This window comes from Gymnoscopelus braueri (assembly GCF_963280865.1).
Source record: "Gymnoscopelus braueri genome assembly, chromosome: 24".
NCBI lineage: Eukaryota > Metazoa > Chordata > Actinopteri > Myctophiformes > Myctophidae > Gymnoscopelus > Gymnoscopelus braueri.
The window spans coordinates 22,239,518-22,261,757 of NC_137626.1; the positions used below are offsets into that span (position 1 = coordinate 22,239,518).

Below are 22,240 nucleotides of genomic sequence, written 5' to 3' on the forward strand. Positions count from 1 at the left end.
ATACCAGCGTGAACTTCATCATTTGATCTTGTGCCCATATGGTACCTCTTCTGTCCCCAGCTGTGTGTCAGCCTGACGTCCTGGTGCAGAGGAAGGCCAGCGAGACTCCCCAGTGAGACAGCATGCCCAAGATTTGCACGGAGCACTCGCATCCCGACCCCCCCGGCCCCCCTCGATCTGCCCACAGCCCTGAGGACTTGCAGGAGATGGAAGGTGGCAGCAGGTTAGAGCCAGACAGAAGGTTTACACAGACAGAAGATCAAAGTGTGCCATTAAGTCTGTGTGTTTTAGTCAGGGTTATGGGTTAAAAAAAAACTGAAGAATGATTCCAAGGCACTACGACTTGTATCAATAATGGTTGGTAGAGGTAATTAATATTTATAAAAGTTAACACTTGCTGGGTACTTAACTAATGTCTGCATATCTCCATCTCTACCTCCAGGCTGTCCCGCTTAATGCCTTCCTTTGTGAGGGGCTGGGGGTCCCAGGGAAGAGACTCCAGGGTGGTCCCTGCAGACTCCATCATGGACAGCCACACTGAGTTCAGACAGGCTTGGAGGGCTGAGAGCATGACTTCCCCAAGGAGCCCAGACCAGCCCCGCTGCAGGAAGTGAGTTCAGCTCTCGGTCAAACAGTATTTTGTCTACGTTTCCTGATGTTTGTTTTAACGACGCTGGCTGGCATTTTGCCCTTTATGACAACACAAACGAGTGAGAGAGTTTCGATGACGTAGCTCAGTGTACGTTTCTGTGATTCGAGTAAACAAAATGTTACTCAATATACTGTAGGGTCAAAGAGTAGCAGTGCACATCCGACCCTTTGAAGGCAGGTGCTGGCCCCGAAGTGAACTGAGATCAAAGATTAAAAAGTAGCCAAATATTTTATTTTGCAGTTACAGCGAGTCACGTTTCGAGCCCATGCTCATCTTCAGACTGGGCTCAAAATGTCCCTCTCTGTAACTGCAAAATAAAAACAAGGGAAAAGGGAGCTATAGTGTGCGACTCTAGGTTTTACTCTTTGATCTCAATATACTGTTACAGTAGTCCATACCCCCCCCCCCCTCTCTCTCTCTCACACACACACACACACACACACACACACACACACACACACACACACACACATTAACTGTTTATTCATCTGTGGGTATGTCCTAGGCTGCCAAATGTAAAAACAAATAGTCTGTACCTATAGCCCAGCTATGAAATGGTATGCAGAAGTAGTTGGTAATGGTATTTAATGACCTTGGTCATAAAAGCTTCCTCTAGTCTAGGCTAGGGTCAAAGGTGCAGGCTATCTCTAATACAGACACTTCTCTGGACTCTTCATCAACCACAACAACATCTGGTGATGCACATACACAAACGCATGCACGCACACACAGCATTACTTTAACAAACAAAATATAAACTGATGAGTACATTTTCTTCCATTTCAGCAATGGTCAGATGCCACTAGCTGCACTGAACATGAACAACTGCAATAATACTGAGTAAGTGGAGTATAATGTGTGTAGTCCATGATTGACATATTTGTTATTTCTTTATGATGGTTTCTTTTAGTCTATAATCTGTTGTAGCAAAACATCACAAAACCGTATTATACTGCCCCCATGTGGCTCTGTGAATGCATTGCACATGAAGTGAGGTTATGAACTAATATGCCACCATTTGTGGACGTTGTTCACAGCAAAAAGGACGACAAGAAGGGGGCAGAGGGAGAAAAAAAGGACGAGAAGAAAGATGATAAAAAAGACGAGAAGAAAGATGATAAAAAAGATGAGAAGAAAGACGAGAAAAAAGACGAGAAAAAAGACGAGAAGAAAGATGACAAAAAGGATGCCAAGAAAGATGATAAAAAGGATGACAAGAAAAAGGAAGAGCCCCCGTGAGTATGGGCATGAAGACAGTAAACATTATGTTGTGATAAGTCATTCACTAGTTTCTAATTATAATTCCAGTTCATAATTGGAAATATTTATCTAAATTGCTTCTATAAATAGAAATGATCATTCTTAGCTAAGGGGGAAGTTGCTTGTACTTGTGTTAATCTAATCTGTAACCAACATAACACTTAATATAAGAACCTCTCTTAACACTTTTTATATTGCATCTATTTGTTTTTTAAGCAAATCTAGTGTCTGTGGATACGCTTTGGTGGAACAAAACTTCATTTTCTCTTGCAGGAAAGAGGTGTGGATTATGGACCCTGCAACAGACATGTACTACTACTGGCTGGCTTTCTTCTCTATTCCCGTCTTCTACAACCTGATGATTCTAGTAACAAGGTCTCATTCCATACTATTGATTTAATAATAAATGGGAATTCTACCCATAACACATCACCATTCACTAGGCTGGATTCTGGCCTTCTGTGTAATAGAAGAGATTATAATATTTGGTTGTAATTCTTCTTTTTTGCTTTTGTTTTGTATAACTAAGCAGCGTTGTTCACTGTACTAAACAAGTACAGTAACTTGAAACCTGTAGATTCCCAACATTATTTGTGAAGGCTTAAAGAACCATACAAGTGGTCTGGCATGTTTAGCCCTTTGACTACGACTCAGCGTAAACATGACCATTTTCCAAAGCAAACCGTGGTTTGTTTGTTTTTCAAGGAAGCCATGGTTGCGGTAGGCTATGGTACAGACTTTAAACTTGCTTGAGATAGCCAACACAGTGAACTTTATGGCCCCTTTGTACTTTGGCAGTTATTGCGTTTTAATGCATTTTAAGTGCACATTAAGTTGAAAGGTTTAACCTAAACTAGTCCCTGGAGAAAAGATCGATTTATAAACAAAATTCAAATATCCATGACTTATTTACCAAGCACTGTTAGGCTAAAATTTAATCAATGATCCAGGTAAGTTTGGTAACATTTATGACGACTTTGGAGAAAAAAAGCGAAATAAAAAATTAAAGCCATTAATGGGTAAATTGGCCAAAGCTGTGAATAAACAATGACATGTATTGACACCATTATGATCCTTTAATCACAAGCAGGTTTTCATGTGGTGGATCTCCCTTTTAAACATTTTCATCCGAGTGGTCTTTTTTGTGATGCATCCCCTTGTATTTATGCTTCCGCCACAGGTCTTGTTTCAATGAACTCCAGAAAACAAATTTAACACTCTGGCTGGTTCTCGACTACTCCACGGATGTTATATACTACCTAGACACATTTGTGAGAACCAGGACAGGTAAGTAATTTGTTGAATATGTGGAGACATGCAGTATTAAATTAAAAATTTACGTGTATGATTAATCATGGGTTCCCATCCTCTTGTGTCAACAGGTTTTCTGGAGCAAGGACTGCTTGTGAAGGATGAGAAGGTCCTGAAAGAAAGATACATGAAGACAAGGCAGTTCAAATTGGACGTGATATCGATGCTTCCCACTGACTTTGTGTTCTTACAAATTGGCATTCATAACCCGGAGTGGCGATTCAACAGGCTATTCAAGCTAGGTCGCCTCTTTGAGTTCTTTGACCGGACTGAGACTCGAACCAACTTCCCCAACATCTTTCGAATCGGTAACCTTGTGCTTTATATCATCATCATCATCCACTGGAACGGCTGCCTCTACTTTGCCATATCTAAGACATTGGGATTTGGGTCAGACACCTGGGTGTATCCCAACCCCAACCACCCTGTGCATGGACGCTTGGCCAGGCAGTATGTCTATTGCCTCTACTGGTCCACACTCACCTTGACCACAATCGGAGAGACGCCGCCCCCTGTCCGAGATATTGAGTACTTTTTTGTGGTTTGCGACTTCCTCACCGGTGTCCTGATCTTTGCCACGATCGTCGGTAATGTTGGTGCTATGATCTCCAACATGAACGCGACGCGTGTTGAGTTTCAGGCCAAGATCGACTCCATCAAGCAGTACATGGAGTTCCGAAAGGTCACCAAAGACCTGGAGTTAAGAGTGGTCAAGTGGTTCGACTACCTCTGGACCGAGAACAAGTCGTGTGATGAGAAGCAGGTGCTGAGGAACCTCCCAGACAAGCTGAAGGCAGAGATTGCCATCAACGTGCACCTGGAGACGCTCCAGAAAGTGCGCATCTTCCAGGACTGTGAGGCCGGTCTGCTGGTCGAGTTGGTCCTCAAGCTTCAGCCGCAGGTCTTCAGCCCTGGAGACTACATCTGCAAGAAGGGCGACATCGGCAGGGAGATGTACATCATCAAGGAAGGGAAGCTGGCGGTGGTGGCAGACGACGGCGTCACTCAATTTGTCGTCCTGAGCGACGGGGCATACTTTGGGGAAATCAGCATCCTCGGCATCAAGGGCAGCAAGGCGGGCAACCGGAGAACTGCAAACATCCGTAGCGTCGGATACTCCGACCTCTTCGCTCTGTCCAAGGACGACCTGATGGAAGCACTGCTTGAGTATCCAGATGCCAAGACCGCTCTGGAAGAGAAGGGCAAGTCCATCCTGATGAAAGACAACCTCATTGATGAGAATCTTGCCAAAATTACTGAGATGAAAGACCTGGAGGAAAAGGTCAACTTGGTTGAGCGCTACATCGACGTCATGACGCTCAAGCTCAAGAAGGTATCGGAGAGCTATGATTCCCACCAACGGAAGCTCAAGCAACGACTCGCTAATATCGAGAACGAGGTCCGAACTGTAAGAGATTAGAATACCCCATACATAGGACAATATTTATTATATTTTGAAATTATGTGAAATGGTAAATATACTAGTATTACTGTGATATGGAATCCTGATTTGTTTTTTCATCACAAGATATGTACTCCATGGGTAGAGCCTGGCACTAATAAATTGCTTTCAGCTGAGCCCTGTCATATTCATTTACAGTTCAGCACTGTAATGTGTTTTGGATAAAAGCATCCTGTAAAAGGCAGCTGGGTAACCACAGACACTGAATGTTTCCTTCTATCCAATACATTCCTATACTGTTGTAGAATAGAGTGCTTCCCCACAATTTTGACAACTGTATTTTTCTAAAGCACACTATGCATCGTTGTAATTATTTACAGTATACAATATTGATCAGGCAATGTTGCATTGTTGTAATTATTTACAGTATACAATATTGATCAGGCAATGTTGCATTGTTGTAAATATTTCATTAATATTGCTGTAAAAAGAGTTGAACAGGTGCCTGTTCAAATATAGCTTAATAGAATATGTTAACATTTTAAAAACATTAACGTTCCACTCATTTTCACACAATTGTAACACAATTGGTTTCTTTTTTTCCCTTTTTAAAGAAAATGATTTGATTACCGTAATTTACTATGCTTACATTTCAAAACACTATTTTATGCTTGGGCCTATATCAGATTTTAAGTCACAGTACTGTAGTACTATTTATGGTGTGCTTTTGATGAAAACATCAACAGAATTAAATATAACAGTGATCAATTGTTAAATTATTTTTAAATGTTCATAATAAAACAAGGATCTTCTTAATAAAACAACATAATTATGGTCTTATATTAGTGTTTCACAGTGTCAGCATATATTATCCAGAAATGCATGAACTCTTGAAAGTGCTGACAAACACTTTCAAACTTTCAAACAGACATTATACACCAAACGGCAAATAACCAGCAGTTTTACAGTAACTGCCAGGGACACACCAAGGTCCCGGATCCAGCTCCGACTTAGGGACTGTGTTGTCATCACACCTCTGAGCCCATACTCCCATCTCTTCACTGTCCTGTCTAAGCCAGAAAGATATAGAATACAATCACAAATTCTAACTTCCATGTTACATTTGTTTACTCAATGAGCCTGTAAAACAGATAACAGCCATCTTTTGGAAGACCCTTTATTTTCTTAAAATATTTGGCTGGTAAAACTGTAAAAAGTGAATTGATTATCCACAGTGGCCAAAATAACTTAGTTCCTTGATTGGGGCCATTATGTTGAATACCAAATTAATTCAGGCAGTATAGTCAATTCAATCACAAAATATATAATTTTGTGACATTAGCATAGTTTATCTGTCCCACCATCTCTACCGCAGATTCTAATTATTTATATCAAAACATACAGTAGTTGATAAGGAAAGGAAGTAACCATTTGACCGTGGACTAAAAAGCAGGATTGTCAGGCAACAAGAGATGGAAAAAAAGCAGTCACTTTTATTTAGCATGTTTTTTTTCACAACACAATACTTTTTTTTTTAACCTTTTAATCAATTTGTATCCTTTAGAATGTAACGGCTCAAACAAACCTACAGACAAAGAACTGCTTCCCTTCCCGAGAACAGGTTTCAACCTTTCACCTTTTTCCTTCACTGGGCCCTAGAGTCCTTGTACATAGCCAGGTGAGCAGCATTTTCAGCAGTACAAAACAAGAGGTACAAAGTAAAGAAGAACAGTTGAGGCCAGACCTGGGCTTCAACAGAAATTGCAAGTAATTTGCAGCGTTGGGTTTTTAGCCCTCAGTGTTCCAGGCAGACGGGAGTCAAGCAGACAACAGGGACAGCTCAGATTTTATCTAGGGAAGTTCCCGATTGTGGAAACGAATAATACATTGAAAATGTGAAATACTTCTGTTGCGATAGGCCAACCTTCCCAGGCATGTGCTGTGCTGTCCCATGTGGCAAACCTCCCCTTGTCTGGCACAGACAGTAGCAAAAAACAAAACGCTAGAAATTATTTAGAAATGGTCTACCACCCTGGTCTGAAACCAGGAACTAAAAGGGGCAAAAAAAACAAGAGCAATGGAACACAGAGAGGAAGGCTCAGGGCAGTTGTGTACTGTTGCAGTGGCTCTCTCACACACAACCCCGAGCGCCTTTGTTTAGTGGCATACTGTGAGCTAACAGAGCGAGCATCTCAGACGGACAAAGACGAGTGCTTCAACTTTCCGGATGACATCCCTCTCTTCCTCTTGTCTCCTACTCCTGCTCTGACGAGGCTGGGGTCAGAGTTGGCCATAATGTTTAGAGAGGAAACGTGGTAGGCACGATGCTCTCCCCACTCATCCCTCAAATGTAAACCACTGAGGCGCCCTTGAGCAAAGCACTAAAACCCCCCACCTCCCCGAAACTGCTCCAGTTGTGTGCATATAAGTGAGTGTATGTATGGGTGTGAACTGTGAAATGAAACACTCACTACTACCTTGTGGCTCAAGGGTTTTTCCACCTTGCAGAAGTCTGGAAGTTTGTTAAGTCGCGATCAAGTCCGATGAGAGCAGGCATGAGGTAGGAGACAACAGGAGTCGGGAGCGTGTCAAGTTACGTGACAGCGTTCAGACGCTTTGTGCAAGGACAGCGTGTAGGCGAGCGTCACCTGTGTCCTTATTTTTCGCTTAGTTTTTTATAACAGTGATTACACCCCTATTTAACTGTCCAAATCTGCTAGGAAAAAAATAAATGACTGAATCATGAAAATAAAACCAAATAAAAAGAAGGGGAACTGCCCGTGCTGATGGGTGTTTGGAGGTGGGGGGCTATTTTCACAGTTGGCATTCAAATCAAGGTACCCCAACAAAAAAGGGTAGGCGAAGAACAATGCCATCATCAAAGAATTGTTACACAGTCAAGATACAGAGGTCCATTGGATCGCTGGGGATGGGGGGTTTGTAGGTGACAATTGACAAACGTCAGGAAAAGTCAATTCCTTTTTCTTTTCAATGTAGCCCACAATGCCTTGACTCTACAGGTGGAGGGTTACAACTAAACCGGGGGAGGGCGGGGCATTATAATTCTACAACAGGCTCTGCAGTGTGATGGTGTCTATTCATAGAAGACGACACGACGCGCCTGCACCGAGCAATTAGCAGGGAAGCGGATAGGGAAGGGATTAGCCAGTCAACTGGCTATATTAGTTGGCACGACAAGTGCACGCTGTATCTCGGTACAAACTCTTTGGCTCTAAAAGCGCTACGTCACACTGCTGTGTCTATGTTTTGCCATCTGGAGTGGTCTAGAGGCGTAAAAATCCTCCATTGGGAGGAGTGCGCCCGTGTGAATCCGTTTACCCCAACCACACCGAGATCTACACAATACGGTTTTCCTTTTTTTGTTTATTGATAACTGTCAACACAGGAAGACGCAAGAAAATTAAAAACAAAAAATCATGGCAACCTGTGGCCGAAAAACAACCAAATAAACGATAACAAACATTCTGAAAAGGTCTAAGTGCACTTACACAGCTCTGACATGATTTCAGTCTAACCCGCGGTATTCCGAATGGTGGAAATAAAGAACAATTAAGATGTGCCATTTCTTTTGTTTTTTGACAAAAATGACAATCACTTTCCAAATTTTGTAATTTGATGAAAAGTTGACAATGTAATAATAATAAAAAACATAATCCACAATCTTGACCAATGGTTGTGAGCTGAATGGCTGGGGGAGGGCCCTTATGTTACAGAGGAAAATCAAGTTGTTTTCAAGTAACCCAAGACTACTCTAAAATGACTGTGAGCGGTCAAAATTGACAAGAAAAAACACCTTTCATTCCATCAGCAAATGTCAAGGTGTGTATTTATTTGATTATGCATTGTCCGGATTCATATGCATTGATAAGCTCGACCCTCCCATTCCCACTTATGTAAGAAGGTGTCACCCCAGTCACAGGCATGAAAAATAACCGATTTCAACCATAAAATAAATAATAAGGAAAAAGAATTCCTCTCTGTACATAGAAAAAAAGAAAAAGGGAATGGGAAGGGGCTGCAGCACATTCATGTACTGTGTGTAAGAGGAGGAGGGGGGGGTTTGATCGCATGATGTTTGCTACGCTCGCACCGAGAGGATGTGGCTTTTTACAATGCAGGATCGGCCAGAAGGACTACTGCTAGAACGCTCTATCACATGAACCATCATGGCCACATCATCTCGCATTTCATTACATTTCCGTGGAGTTTTTTTTGTTTGTTTTCAATTTTTTTGTTATGTTTACTTTTTACTCAGATCCGTTTTTAATTTGTTTTGAATTGTTTTGTTTTTTTTACTTTTCCCCCATGACCTGTGTTTTTGTCAGCTTTTTAGATCGGTACAGATAAGGGGGGAGTTAGGGGCAAGGTGTGTGAGTGGGGATTTGGGTGGCGAGCCTCAGAGCATGCCAAACCCTTTGGCGTAGGTGACGGCTTTGAGCAGTCTCTCTCTCAGCTTCTCCTTGGTGTTGTACTCGGGCAACAGCAGCACGTTGAAACAGGTGTGAGACGTGGGTAGCCTGCCACACGAGGGAGAAGATGTACGCCCAAGACAGAGGGAGAGAGAGATATATATATATATATTACTACTTTTACATTTACAATGGAATCATGCAAATGTACAACTGTGGATGTCAATAGAACACTGGTTCCCAATCTCAAGACCCAAAAGAGAGAAATGTGTCTCTACAAGCTCACAACGTATCGCAATGTGAGCTTGTAGATCGGCTATTTTCACTACAAAACAAAATTTGTTTTCTAATTTATGGAATTTCAATCATTGAATTTGTTTTTAATTCAAGAAGAATTTAGCATGTTTTGGGTCTTTTGTTTTTTAAATGTTTTGAAATATTAATAATTAAAACCTAAAGTAAAACAAAATAAAGGTATATTTACTTGTGACCCATAACAATTGGTCTGTGACCCAAACATGGGTTCAAACTTAGAAGACAGTGAAATGTCACAGATTAATCTGGACAATTCTGCTTGGGGGGGGGGGGGGGGGGGGTTACCTGTCTGTGTCTGGGCCATTCTTTGCGATGATCATCTTGAGCTTGCCCAGACCGCCCACAGGCGCTCGGTCCGTGCCCGTGGTGAACTGTAGGAACAGTCGCTTCTGCTCCTCACCAAACGAGTGCAAAGTCTCCCAGAACTCTCTACCGGCACACATAAACAGGATTGAGGTTTGAGTGGGTGATGCTTTCATTCCAATGCTTTTGGTAATGGTTTTTAAAAGAGAACGACTTTCAACCAGTGGCTGTTGCAAGTCATTCTGGGAAATGTAGTTAGCAACCTAATACTATAAACACACTTATTTTGGAGGACAATGGGTAGCTACACTAAAGAAGTACCAAAGAACATTTTGGTTAAGTGTTACATTTCAAAGATTTGTATATCACTTGTACTTATCCAGAGTGACAGACAATAAGAGTGACATTATAAACAACTGATGCTGAAGCGACAGAGTGAAAAACTACATTACAAAGAGTTTCTTACTTGATGATTCGAGAATCTCTGTTGTAACCGCCGTCATATTCCGTTGTTTCTTCAAGTGCTAGGAAGTCTAGGTTCTGTGTGTGCACGGTGAGACAGGAAGGATGGAATTTAAAACAAAGATTGTGAAACAAAATGAAAAAACGAAGCAAAAAAAAAATTGGGGCCCCTCAGAAATCTTCAATTTTCCAAACATAAGTCAAGGAATTATTACGTGTGAAACGTGAACTTACTGTAGAATCCCACTTCATCAAACCCTGTTTATCTGAACTTACTGAACCAACTGACTTGAATTTTCCCCTCTTTGTTGTGATCTACTGTATATCCAACACGGGAAGTCAAAGTGTAGTGCTTGCTTTTAACATTTAATGTAGGCATAGCATATTATTTTATGTTACAATAAAGTTGTATCGTATCGTATTGTTTATGGATCATTGATGGATGATATCTTGTGGTGGTGAAGTTTAACCACATGAACTCTAGTGTCCCTAATCTGGGGCGAACATTCAACAAACATAGAAAATCTACAAGCTCACAAAACATCACAACACAATGCTTTGTGAGCTTGTAGATCTGCTATTTTCGGTGACGTGAATTGTAGTAGAGGGATAAAAAGTATAGAGCCCGGGGGAACCCTTATATAGGATTACCATTATAGGTGGTTAAATCATTAAAGGCTCTGTACCTTAACAGTCCAGTTGAAGTTTATACAGAGGATATGGTTAAGAAAGTGGCAGTGCACTGTATTGATATTCATATATTTGTTTCTGGTGAAGTTCAAATAAATGACTGGATTGTCATTGGCAACAGATTTCAAGTAGTATTCATTCATGTTTTAGATTTCATATATAATGCTCATTCATGTGTGTCAACCAAATATTCACTTTACAGAATGACCCAGTGGTCACAAGAAAGATTATAATAAAATGTGTTGATGGACAGAGGGTGAGTGATTACTAAGACTATTTGAAATGCTCAAAACAAACTTAAGGGTCACTCACCCTGCTCCCACAGATAAGGAGCTCAATCTCCTCGGGTCTGAACAAGTATTTGAGTGGCGACTCATTTGTCACCATGTGAAAGCCTCTCCTGAAGGCTTTGAACTGCTTCTCCACGCTCTTGTTCAGCATGTACTCCGCATACTGGGTCACAAACTCCTGCAGTTGAAGAAGAGGAACAGCAATTCTGTTACAGGCAAGTTTCTGTTCTTGAACAGGCAAATACTTACTGGAATATGTATTAAACACTGTTGCGGTCGCTATAGTGTCTGTCAATGCAGTCAATTTCAATGCAGAACAGCCCAACAACAACAACTCTAGGACATCTCTACTAAAACCATGTCCTGCCTCTTTCCTCGTATCATTTGTTCAATAATTTGACAAAAAAACAACTCTTTAAAGCACAAAGACCAAGATTCAGGAATTGTCAAGGCTTGGCAAAACTGCTACATGCATTATGTTTGAGAAATTTTTATTGTAAATTGCTACTAACTAAATGAGGAGTTTGAGCTTTCCGGTGTTTATTCTAAAAAAAATCTTGAAATATGATGTTAAGACAACACATCAAACCACAGTTTATGGCAAAGGAGACAGATGTAAAGTAAATTAAATAAATAATATGCAACTGAGAATAAAATACAATGGGTGGGTGGGTGGGTTCCAGGAAGACCTACTTCTGCTTTTTAGATACAAATTAATGTTCAAAGTAAGAGATATATACATTATTATAAAACATGGCCTGTGTTCTAATAGCCTGTCTCCAATTAAGGACTGGTTCTATCATGTCATTAAAGGCCACAGCTACCATTTTTGCTTTTATATGCAGATACTCAAGTCTCTATATTACTCAAAAGTCAAATTCAGCGAACACAAATATAATGTTAATAAATTATCATATTATTCTCCCTGTAGAGAACTCTGTAAAATCCACTCAAGGTATTTTTGTTAATGGCTTCTCTATTGATCGGCGCCAAATCATCTAGAATGATAGAAGTATTACCAAACACATTAATGCAATAAAAAAGTGGACTTTGTGTGTGTGTGCCACTACTTGCCTTCCGGTTTTCATTTGTGACAGGGATCTTGTCCCCATTTTCCCTTAAGTCGTACATGAGGGGGTTCCCAAACAGGTCCGTCTGGGAGATCTGAAAGGTGATCATCATGTCGTCCTCCACACTGCCCTCATACTCCAACAGGTCCTTCAGGCTCTGGTACAGAACCTGGAGCAAGACACACAACCAGACTGTTAGGATGTCTACTAATATATAGTGTTGCATTGCTCATTGCATGTGGTTCCAAAGATCTTTTCAGGAGCACGTGCACGGCTGCACGCCCATGCATCGATCAAAAACAACCCTTAAGTTCACACCTCTAAACAAGTTTACAAAAGCTTATTGTGTCATCACTTCCAATTTCACTTGTTTAATCTGTATCCCGTCTGAATTCTCTATCCTGATTGCATAAAATTGGTATCCTGACCTGAAAATGTATTTTCTGTTTAATAAAGAGCTGAAGAGACAAAAAAAAAAAAAAAGTTTACAAAAGCTGCCGACTGCAGAGTGTCACCAGCGTGAATTAACATCGAAATTACCCTGGATGCATATCAATGGTCCATTGTGTGACCTGCTAAATCCTGTAGTGTAGGTGTTAAATGACGTGCGTGTGACGTCATTAAAATAGCGTACCACCAAAGATCACCACTGAATAATATATGTCGTCGCTGTTGGGTGGAATCCATGTATGTACAATCAATGTATGTACAAACCGAGGGGGGGGTCCAATGGATCCAAAGCCATTATTTAGTCACAAGCTCTTGTTTATACTTTATTAGTCAAGTATTTATAAAACCCACAGACAGATGCAAAAAAGCACTTTCACTTTCCAAAAAGTTCAAATAGCCTAATACAAACTCACAACATGTTGTGATGTATTGTGTATATAGGCTATTTTCACTACTTTTTCACGACAGTATTGTACGACCAAGACCACTCAGGTCTGGGACAGGTTTGCTTTCTGAACACAGAAACAGAAATAAACGTGGACAGGCAGTGTTACATTTTTATTTACCGCATATCGGGAAAATAATTCCAGAAAACTGTAGGTCCGTTACAGCTCAGTTTTTTTAAATGAAAGCTAAATACCTTTCTGCTTGCTGCTCCCTTTTACTGAGACTTTAAAAAAAAAATTGTTTCTGTAATTTTTCAATTTTAACTTTTTTTTAAAATTATTCAAATTAACTTTTATAGTGTTTCACTCTCTTAATACTGTGTCTTAATGTTTCTTAATGTTTTAATGTAATGTTTTAAGTAAAGCACTTTGAATTGCTGTGGTGTCACAATACACTTGTCATGACATAATCCACTTTGTTTGCATTTGTTTATGTGCTAAATGTTTCATTTTGAGATAAAGATGATCGACAATATTTGCACTTACACCATGCCATGGTAACTACACTGTTTACAACCCAGGGTTCATCCAAAGTTCAACATAGGTTTAAAGAGTAAAGTAGCATATGTATGCAAGGGGAGCATCACTAAGGTACACATCATGCACATTCACAAATCTGTATGTATGGGCACGAGTGCTTGCATGCCCCCCCCACAAGCAAAGTTTGCACTGTTGTCTGGACAACCAGGGAATTATCACACTCCCAGTGTCTGCTTTGTAGTAACAAGAGTGAGAATAAATCACATTGGCAGCAGGCTACCGATGTATCTATTTTGGCAATTTTGGTAAATCTATAGAATTAATTCATTAAAATCTGTGCATTCGTCTGTCCCGGGCGTCATCCAACTGAGTGACCTAAAACTTGGGGTGTGTCCTAAATGACCCAGGGGTGTGCATAATACCCAGAGCAGCGATTCAGTCAAACCAAAAAAACATGAATGTCTGCATGCGTCTGTCCCCGGTTCCAGAGTAGGCAGGTGCGCTTTATGAAAATGGGAGTTTTTTTTATTTTTATCCCCAGCTCTGGTGAGGAGCGGAGGACAGGAGATGAGGGGAAAAACGATGGGGAGAATTGTGGAGAAAAAGAATAATGATCAAAGAGGCGAGCTTCCTTACTGGGTTGGAGTCAGCCAGATCCCTGAAGGTGCCCCTCTTGCCCATGAGTTTCCTGTAGACCACCATGGGGAAGTGGACGTCCAGAATGCAGTTGTTGTAGATGGCCAGGCCCAGCACGACGCCAATCAGTGTGTACTGGCCGTCGTTCTCGAACGATGACGCGTTGAACCAGAACAGCTTGAGGCGCTCGTCGTACGTGAACATTCCTTCATTTGGGACAAATGCAAAAACGGAAAATCAGCCTTTTTATTTCACTGTGCAATCAGATAAAAAGCTGCATACCAAGAATTAAAGTGCAACTTCCAAAAAAGTCAAACTTTTTGGGGCTTCAGCAGGTCAATAAGAACAATATGTCATCATTGCGGAGCAAAAAACAAACAGTGTCTTGTCGAAGTTCGTCTACACAGTTCTTGTACCTCCAAGATTTTCTAACAAGTCGAACATCACCGCAGAGACACCGATGTGAACATCATGTGTTCAATACGCAAGTTATTTATAATGTTTATTTCCACAATCTGCCAGCAAAGTACCAAGGACGGTTCTGAAGAAAGGTTGTCTGAGGAGTTTAGGAGGTACACACCTCTATAATGCCTCTCTGGGGGACAACAAACAGAAAGTGATGGCAATTCAATTACTATAAGGAGGGACAGCACACACGTTGTCCAGTCAGTTGTTGTGTCGGTCATCAGAAATGTCCAAATCTCAGACATATTATGTCAAAGCACATCAGAGGTTGATGAACAAAGAGCGGAGATCCGAGGTAAAATCACCATTCCAGCAAGGTACATAGTGGGCAGGTTTTTTTTTTTGTCTTCATATAGAGAGGGATAGGGAAAGTAGGCTGACAGGACAAAGGTCGTCGGGAACGACACGTCAGGCTGGCATTGACCGCCACGCTACGGCCCAGGCCAGATCTTTGATAATTTTGACAAGCCAAATATACGTTTGACTTTGTTTGGAGTCCACTGCCAGCTGCCTAGTGTTGCACTGGCCTCTACATGTTGAAGCTGTTAACTAGGTTGCACTACTGGCCACAATCGCGATGTAACAGTACCTGTTTTTCCCTCAGGTGTCAATGGTTACACAGGTACAATTACATCATGCTTAGGGTGTGGTCTACAGTTGAACATAGTTTAAAGTTTCAACCTACAGAGGCCAATGCAAAGGTAGTTTCCAGCTCCATAGGGCTGAAGGGTAAAACTAACCTTTCAAGCTAGCTGCTAACATTTTTAACATTGTTTCCATTTTTTGTTGCCTACCGATGTCTGGGTTGAAGATTTCCTCCACCACAAGCTGAAAGAACTCTTTGGAGACTCCTCCTTCGTCAACGCCTTGCTCTCCTTCAAACTCCACATACAGCTGCTTCTTCAAGTCTGCAGGATTCTCCATTGCTATCATCTCCAGCTGCATGGAGCAAAGCCCGTGTAGTACAAGGCATCAACACAGTCAGCGCTATGCATGCATTTAGCTTCAAGTAATATTATGAGATGGCATATGAGGGATTGGCACTTGTCCAAACAAGGAACTGTTTACACCTCATTTAAAGGAGATCTATATACAGTAGGCTTGGCCACTGCTAGTGGACTGCTGCCATTTCATCACTTATGTAGCAATTTACAACCTTGCACTTGAAATTATCCATTTTGATTGTTGAATGCATTTTGACACTGTATATCATTATATATTGTTGATCTGCAAATTTTGCGTTGTCTTGTCTCTCCCTCAAAAAGAAAGAAAAAGTAGTTGCAACAATCTTGAATGGGTAACACAGGTTTATATTTCCACCACTGAGTACAATTTAAAAAACAAAAAGAGTTTGTTTCTCGCAATGCTGCCTTTATATCAGTTTTTTTTTCTCACAAATGTGAGAGAAAAGGGAATATCTGAATTCTGAGATATAAGTTACAATTGTCATAAAGAATTAATTAAAAAACCCTCAGAATAAGAATTGTGAACTATAAAGTTGGATTGCAAGAGGAAAAAAACTCAAACATCAGGCCTTCTTATTTTCAGTGGTGGTAATGGGCTTCCATGGGTTAAAGAAAAAAACTATTGAAGGGTCACACACACATACCCTGACCAGTGCGTCGTCAATGATGTGGTCCCTGCGTACTTTGAGCCTCAGGTAGGGGTTGAGCTGCTGGCCCTGCACCAGGCTGTAGAGCACGGTGATGCGGCGCTCGCTGTACATGCGGATGCGGTTGTCATAGTAAAGTCCCAGGTTCTTGGTGACGGCGTTGAGGACGAAGGGGCAAGTCATGAAGGAGAACTTGTTCTCAGTCTCCACCTTGAAGAAGGTGTAGTCCTTGTCCATCTCCAGCACCTCATTGAGGGGCTCATTGACAAACTCCTCAAAGGCCACGAGCGGACGCCGGCAGTCGTTGGTGCGCACGCCCAGCTCCGTCTCCAGCGGGTCAACTCGGGGCCCCTTCTTGTTACGACGCTCCTCGCCCAGCAGCTCCTGCAGCGTCAGCTCACTGGACTCCGGGATGGGCTCCTCGTCCACCTCATCGATGTGGCCGGTGTCCAGCTCGCCACCCAGAGCGTTTGCATAGTAGACCACCTTCAAGCACTTGGTGGCCGCCACCACGGCGTCGTCGTCGTTCACCAGGTTGCGGCTGCTGAACTCGTTGCTGATCACCTTGTAGGTGATGAGCTGCTGGAAGGTTTCCATCATGCGGCGGATGCGCGCCGCGCCGTGGCACGACCACAGGCGGGCCAGCTTGGCGAGCGCGGCCAGCGGCAGCTTGCTCATGGCCTTGCAAAACTGTGGCAGGGCGATCTCCAGGTACTCGGGGCTGTGCAGGTTGCTGTTCTCCATCACGATGACAAACAGGTTCAGGTAGTTGGGGTCGCGCGAGTACACGTTATGGTACGTCAGGTCGCACTCCACGTTGGGCGACAGGTACACCAGCGCGTTGAGGAAAGCCGCCTCCACCTTCTCGTTTGACAGCAGGCGCTCGTAGACTCTCCGTACCGCTTCGATGTCTACCGTCACCTCGTCGGGCCCCAGCTTCTGGGCGTCATCACCCGCAGAGCTCTCGCCGAGCCTCGACGAGGCAGAGGACGACGAGGACGAGGAGGCGGGGGAGTCCTCCTCCATGGCCGTGGCAGAGCAGGCGGCTGCCTCCTTCTCATCCTCATCTTTGTCCTCGTCCTTTCCCTGCAAGGACTTCAGCTCCTCCTTGGTGTGGGGCTTGGACCTGCGGAAGCTCTGCACCAGGCCCTCTGCACTGGAGTACACCCGGCCTATGACCCGGATCAGAGGGGAGTAGTCCTCCTTCTCACTGCACAAGTCCAAGATCTCATACACCTTCTCCTCTGTCAGGAAGTTCACATCTGAGCAGAAGATTGGATGGTATTTGGTTAAAAAAGTTTGAAGAAAGAAAACAACACTTAATCATTCATTATCCGTTATGGTTTTAAAATCATCGCTAACGAATGCCCAAAAACTGTTCTGAAGATATGCCTATGACCTTTGGATGTTTCATGAATATCTGTGATTGTGCACCTCTGCCAAAGACTAGAAAATTAATAATCTAACCTAATCTGTGATGTCATTAAGAATCATGTTTCCAAGCCTTTCTTTGATAGCTACAGTGGAGACAGACAGGAAATGGCAGAAGAGAGAGATGGGGAAGAACATGTACCATCCTAGTGCAGCCGGGTCAGCTGCAATAGGACAGTCTGAGCCTAAATTGTATGCCCTCACCAGGTGAGCCACCTGGTAGAAAGAATCATACCTTTTTGTCCATTTTATGGACTGTACTCCCAATTTAGTAGTAAACACTTATTAATCTTCAGAATTAATGCTCACCTTTAAAGTCATCCCTTACAGAATGCACATCCTTGTGGTTCATTTTCTGGCTGTTGCTGCACGCCGAGTTGTTGTGGGCGCTGCTCTCTAGATAGGCGGAGGTGGTGCCCTTCTTGGACGGGTGGGGGTCACAGAGCTTGGCGTTGATCTTGTATAGGTCCAGGGCCTTGACTGCCGCAGCGTTGTTGTCCATGCGGTGGAAGCCCGTTGACGAGGCACACCAGGAGTTGGAACATGAGCCATTTCCGCAGCCCTCGGTTAACTGGTGGTAATAGCGCTCTATCAGATGCTTGGCGGCTGCGCGCTTCCTGCGTTATCAGGGGTGTGAGGTCAAAACATCAGGGGTTATGATCAGATCAAACGCAGTCAGTCCCACTCCCAAAAGCACTTGAGAGGCTAACAACTGTGTTAGCTTATTTGTTACATCGAAGTTAAGGACTACTCTTAATATAGTGTTATTTGTATTAGAAAGACCATGTTCTCATGCTCTCAAACATAAGAAAGAAATCATGGTCATAACATCCAGTCATTATGCTGGGAATTCACTGACAATCGAAAAGGTAGAAATGGATAAAGGTAAATGTGCAGTAGAAACAGACTGGGAGAATATGTAATTATTGGGGTTAAAGAGAGGACTACAGAACTAGTCTGTCTTCTGTAGTGTGTTGTGGGGTTTATTGGGTGAGAAGTTAATTATTATTATAGCATTAGTTAATTCACATGCACATCTGTACACTAGCATGAGATCAGTTTGACAATAGGTCTCAAATGTAACTTACATTCGGCTTGCTTCTGGGTTTTCTACTTCAGGCTCCTCGTATTCTCTAATTGAACAACAACAAAATGATTGCAATGGTCAAGCTTGTGCTGAGTTGCTGGCATCATGGCATTCAGGTCAAAGATATGTATTAAATGCAGGTTGGCTGGTTGATGTCTCATCTAATCAGACAGTTGAATAATACATGTATAGTAGCATCCAACAGCCCTGTCCTGATCAGGACCAGCCTAAAGATGACAGTGCACCATGCTAACTGTGCTCAGTGTTGCCAGGTTTTGTGAAAGAAATAAGTAACCAGGGCTATGAAAACAAGCGCAAAAGAAGCGAGCCCTTTCGCCCTTTAAACATATTACATTGGCTATTTGAAAATAGTCGAATATTTTAGAAACATTTTAACAACACAAATCTTGTACGGGGGGTCCCTGGCATAACATATTTTCAAATGGGGGTCCGCAGACAAATACATATTCATTTGGGGGTCTTTGACTTTTTTTGAAAACCACTGATTTAAACAACATTAAGAAACAAGCCCAAATAAGCAACTTACACTTAGAAACAAGCCCAAAAAACCGCAAACACCAATATTTACAAGCAACTTTACAGAAAAACAAGCCCAATGTCGCTTATAATAAGCGGACCTGGCAACCCTGACTGTGCTGATAATGGCAACTAACCGATATATTATAACTCTATGGAACTAACTAGCGTCTGGTTTCATGCAGACCAAACGTTAAAGACAGTTGCCAGACCCCCAAAGCCTAGGAGGGAATTTGGGCAGGAAACAAGGCTCTGGTTCCTCCTCAACAGTCAGACCGTTGGTCTTATTGGAGCTTCATAGAGCAGCATAGTCGGTCTGCTAGCAGTAGCTGGCTAATAGGATGAAAGTACCAAGGATTCGACAGTGATGTCACAACGAAGCGCCCGTCAAGCGGAAGTACTTTGATAACCACAAACAACTTTTGTTTTTCAAAAGCTTTACCTAACTTCACCCACTCAGATCTCTAATCTTAGTAAATACATTTTAAAAACGAAAAGCTGTTACATTTGTATGACTCGGTTTTCCCCGAATCCTCTAGTTAATTTTGTTTATTATAATTATTTTTGTTTTAACTTTTTCCGTTTTATTTCTACACTGTATTGTTCGTATCTTTCATGTTCAAGTATGTGCTGGCTGATTGCCTGAATTATTTGTACTATAAGATTGTCAATAAATAAATAAAAAGTACTTTGATAACAGCCAGGGCACTTGTCTTGTTGTATCCTCAAAAAACAGACCACCTTCTTACTATATTTGGTAAAGCCATTCAAATCATGCAATTATGTGATGAATATTGTATGCTTTATGCCCTTGAGTTAATTTGTAATAGTATAATTCTTATACCAAATACATAGCATAATAAAGATGCTTTTTTAATAAGTGTGTGTGGGGGGGTTGAAAGATTTCACCTATAATGACATGCCGGGGTTTATAAGTGATTAATAAAGAATAAATACAAACACCAACACAGGCATGCAAACAGCCCAGAGGTGAAAAAGGTGACATGTTGTTGTTTTTTTCGGGTCATGTGTCACACAATTGCCCTATTTGGGTTCAAAAAGGTGACTGTAGCTGAAAAGTGACACTTTTGCATGTCTGCCAACAGTATCGTGTGCCCTGTGCCGTCACTGCCCCATCCTTGCTCGCTTAGCAGCCTGCGAGCATTTAAGACTTTCACGGAGGTTAGCTATTAGCATCCTAAGCTAACACGGTGAAATACTACCTTTTAAAAAAACCATCATTCACTTTCTAAAAAAAAACCTCGCAATGCTGTTCAAGACGCACGTATTGCTTAAACCACAATTACCACCACATATGCAAACACTGTTTACTTGGCCGCTGCCGGACTCAACAATAAGACTGTTAGCAATATTAGCTAGATACAGGCTAAAAGGATTCAATCCCCGGTCCTCTCCGTGCTCCGCTGCCCACCTGTCGTGTCCTCGTGCCGGGGTGGTCTCGGCCTGTGGTGGCGCTGCACACTCACAGTCCTCCTTCTCGTCGGGATTCATACGAGACTTTATATCCCTCTCAGTTGTCTGTTATTCTGTCGTGTGTACTTATGAACGCAGGACTCCCTCCACAGGCCCGGTGCAAACCGCAGGCTTTGTTCCGATCCAAGACGCTCTGCAACGTTCGATATTTAACTTCATTCAAGGCCTTTTTGCTACATGCTCTTTCCTCTTTCTGCTGTTTACAGCCATCTTGACTTCAGTGACTGACAACCCACAATGCACCACTGCTGCTGTCCACTGCTAAGTAAGTGTTTTGTTCAACGCAAAGCTGCAGGGCTCTGGTTCACTTCTAGAAACACACTGATGGGATCTGCCATGCTGCAAGAAATCTGGGCTCCAGCATGCATGCAAGCAAACCAGACTAACCACACTGGAATTGAACATTTGTATTTACATTGTGAACAAAGGTTGGAAACAAACATTGAATCAAGGTTTGGCCCTTTATTGCAGAACATATCAGGGTGTACATCCCCTGCAATGTTAAGTATGGCTGATCTACAAGCTCACACCATGCTGTGAGGACGCTTTTCTTGCATCTTGGTTAATTTAAACAAGACCAGTAAAGGTCAATTTATGCTTTGAGCGACAAGTGTCGAACGACATATCAGACGTGTCTTCAACTTGCCGACAGCATAACAATGTGAATGTAGTCTTGTGTATCTCCATGATAATAGAGCTAACTTTGTCTTCCAAACCAGAGTATGTGACATTCTGTTAAGCGTCCGCAACTATGCATTTTTCCAGTTACGCGACACCGCAACTGGAACTTGGAATGTCCACCGCCACACATTTTTGTCATCACTTTCATTGTGTAAGTTGACACACAAAGCATAAATTGACCTGAACTGTAAAGATGAGTGAAAATCAGGTTAACAAAACCATGTCGAAAGAAATAGCTGTGAGATGGCCACAGCATATCAAATAAAAATACACTGATAACAATAATACTTTGAATTCAATTACTTTTAAAGATGAACAATATGGTTAACAAAACCATAATGGCGAAAGAAATAGCCGAGATGGCCACAGCATATCAAATGAAAATACACTGATAACAATACTTGATTTTTTTTAAGGCACATTTTAGGACACAGGAGCCATGGCCTCATACTGAATCCAATTTAAACTAATTCAACAAACACAATGTAATAACCAACTGCACACTTCATGCATTAAACCTTTGACAAAATAAACAAAAAGGAAAGAAACTGTAGGATAATGGTCTTGCATAGCCAGATGATCAAAGATCTCCGCTTACTGATATGTCTGGGAAAATCTAAATTCTTTGAATGGACTAGGATGCCGGAGGAAACCAGCAGTAACAAGCCTACGCCCACTACTTAATCCTAATCCCGTCCCATTGTTATTTTTCACATTTCTTAATTATTTCCACACA

General features: G+C 42.1%; 2 protein-coding genes across 2 annotated transcripts; one reads left to right on the forward strand and one right to left on the reverse strand.

Moving 5' to 3' along the window:
• Nucleotides 1-122: 122 nt before the first annotated feature.
• Nucleotides 123-4,643, forward strand: LOC308080515 (cyclic nucleotide-gated channel alpha-3-like; the record flags this gene model as incomplete). Its single annotated transcript, XM_080422411.1, has 7 exons — nucleotides 123-223; nucleotides 443-610; nucleotides 1,439-1,492; nucleotides 1,690-1,887; nucleotides 2,186-2,287; nucleotides 3,093-3,199; nucleotides 3,295-4,643. The coding sequence occupies 7 exons, from the start codon at nucleotides 123-125 to the stop codon at nucleotides 4,641-4,643; spliced, it is 2,079 nt and encodes a 692-aa protein (XP_080278537.1).
• A 1,453-nt stretch (nucleotides 4,644-6,096) lies between these two features.
• On the reverse strand, nucleotides 6,097-21,051 carry LOC308080870 (ubiquitin-protein ligase E3A-like). The gene is made up of 11 exons (XM_080422917.1): nucleotides 20,762-21,051; nucleotides 18,794-18,838; nucleotides 18,015-18,322; nucleotides 16,272-17,536; nucleotides 15,457-15,601; nucleotides 14,198-14,403; nucleotides 12,190-12,354; nucleotides 11,138-11,293; nucleotides 10,140-10,213; nucleotides 9,656-9,799; nucleotides 6,097-9,163 (listed from the first exon to the last, which is right to left on the reverse strand). The coding sequence occupies exons 1-11, from the start codon at nucleotides 20,839-20,841 to the stop codon at nucleotides 9,043-9,045; spliced, it is 2,709 nt and encodes a 902-aa protein (XP_080279043.1). The 5' UTR covers nucleotides 20,842-21,051; the 3' UTR covers nucleotides 6,097-9,042.
• Nucleotides 21,052-22,240: the final 1,189 nt, after the last annotated feature.

Excerpts from the sequence above, each read along its gene's own strand:
- LOC308080870 (XM_080422917.1), bottom strand. The coding sequence starts at position 20,841 with ATGAATCCCGACGAGAAGGAGGACTGTGAGTGTGCAGCGCCACCACAG. Across the intron at positions 18,839-20,761 it reads CCGGCACGAGGACACGACAG|AGAATACGAGGAGCCTGAAG; the intron begins GTGGGCAGCGGA and ends TTGTTCAATTAG. Across the intron at positions 9,800-10,139 it reads AGAGATTCTCGAATCATCAA|AGAGTTCTGGGAGACTTTGC; the intron begins GTAAGAAACTCT and ends GTGTGCCGGTAG.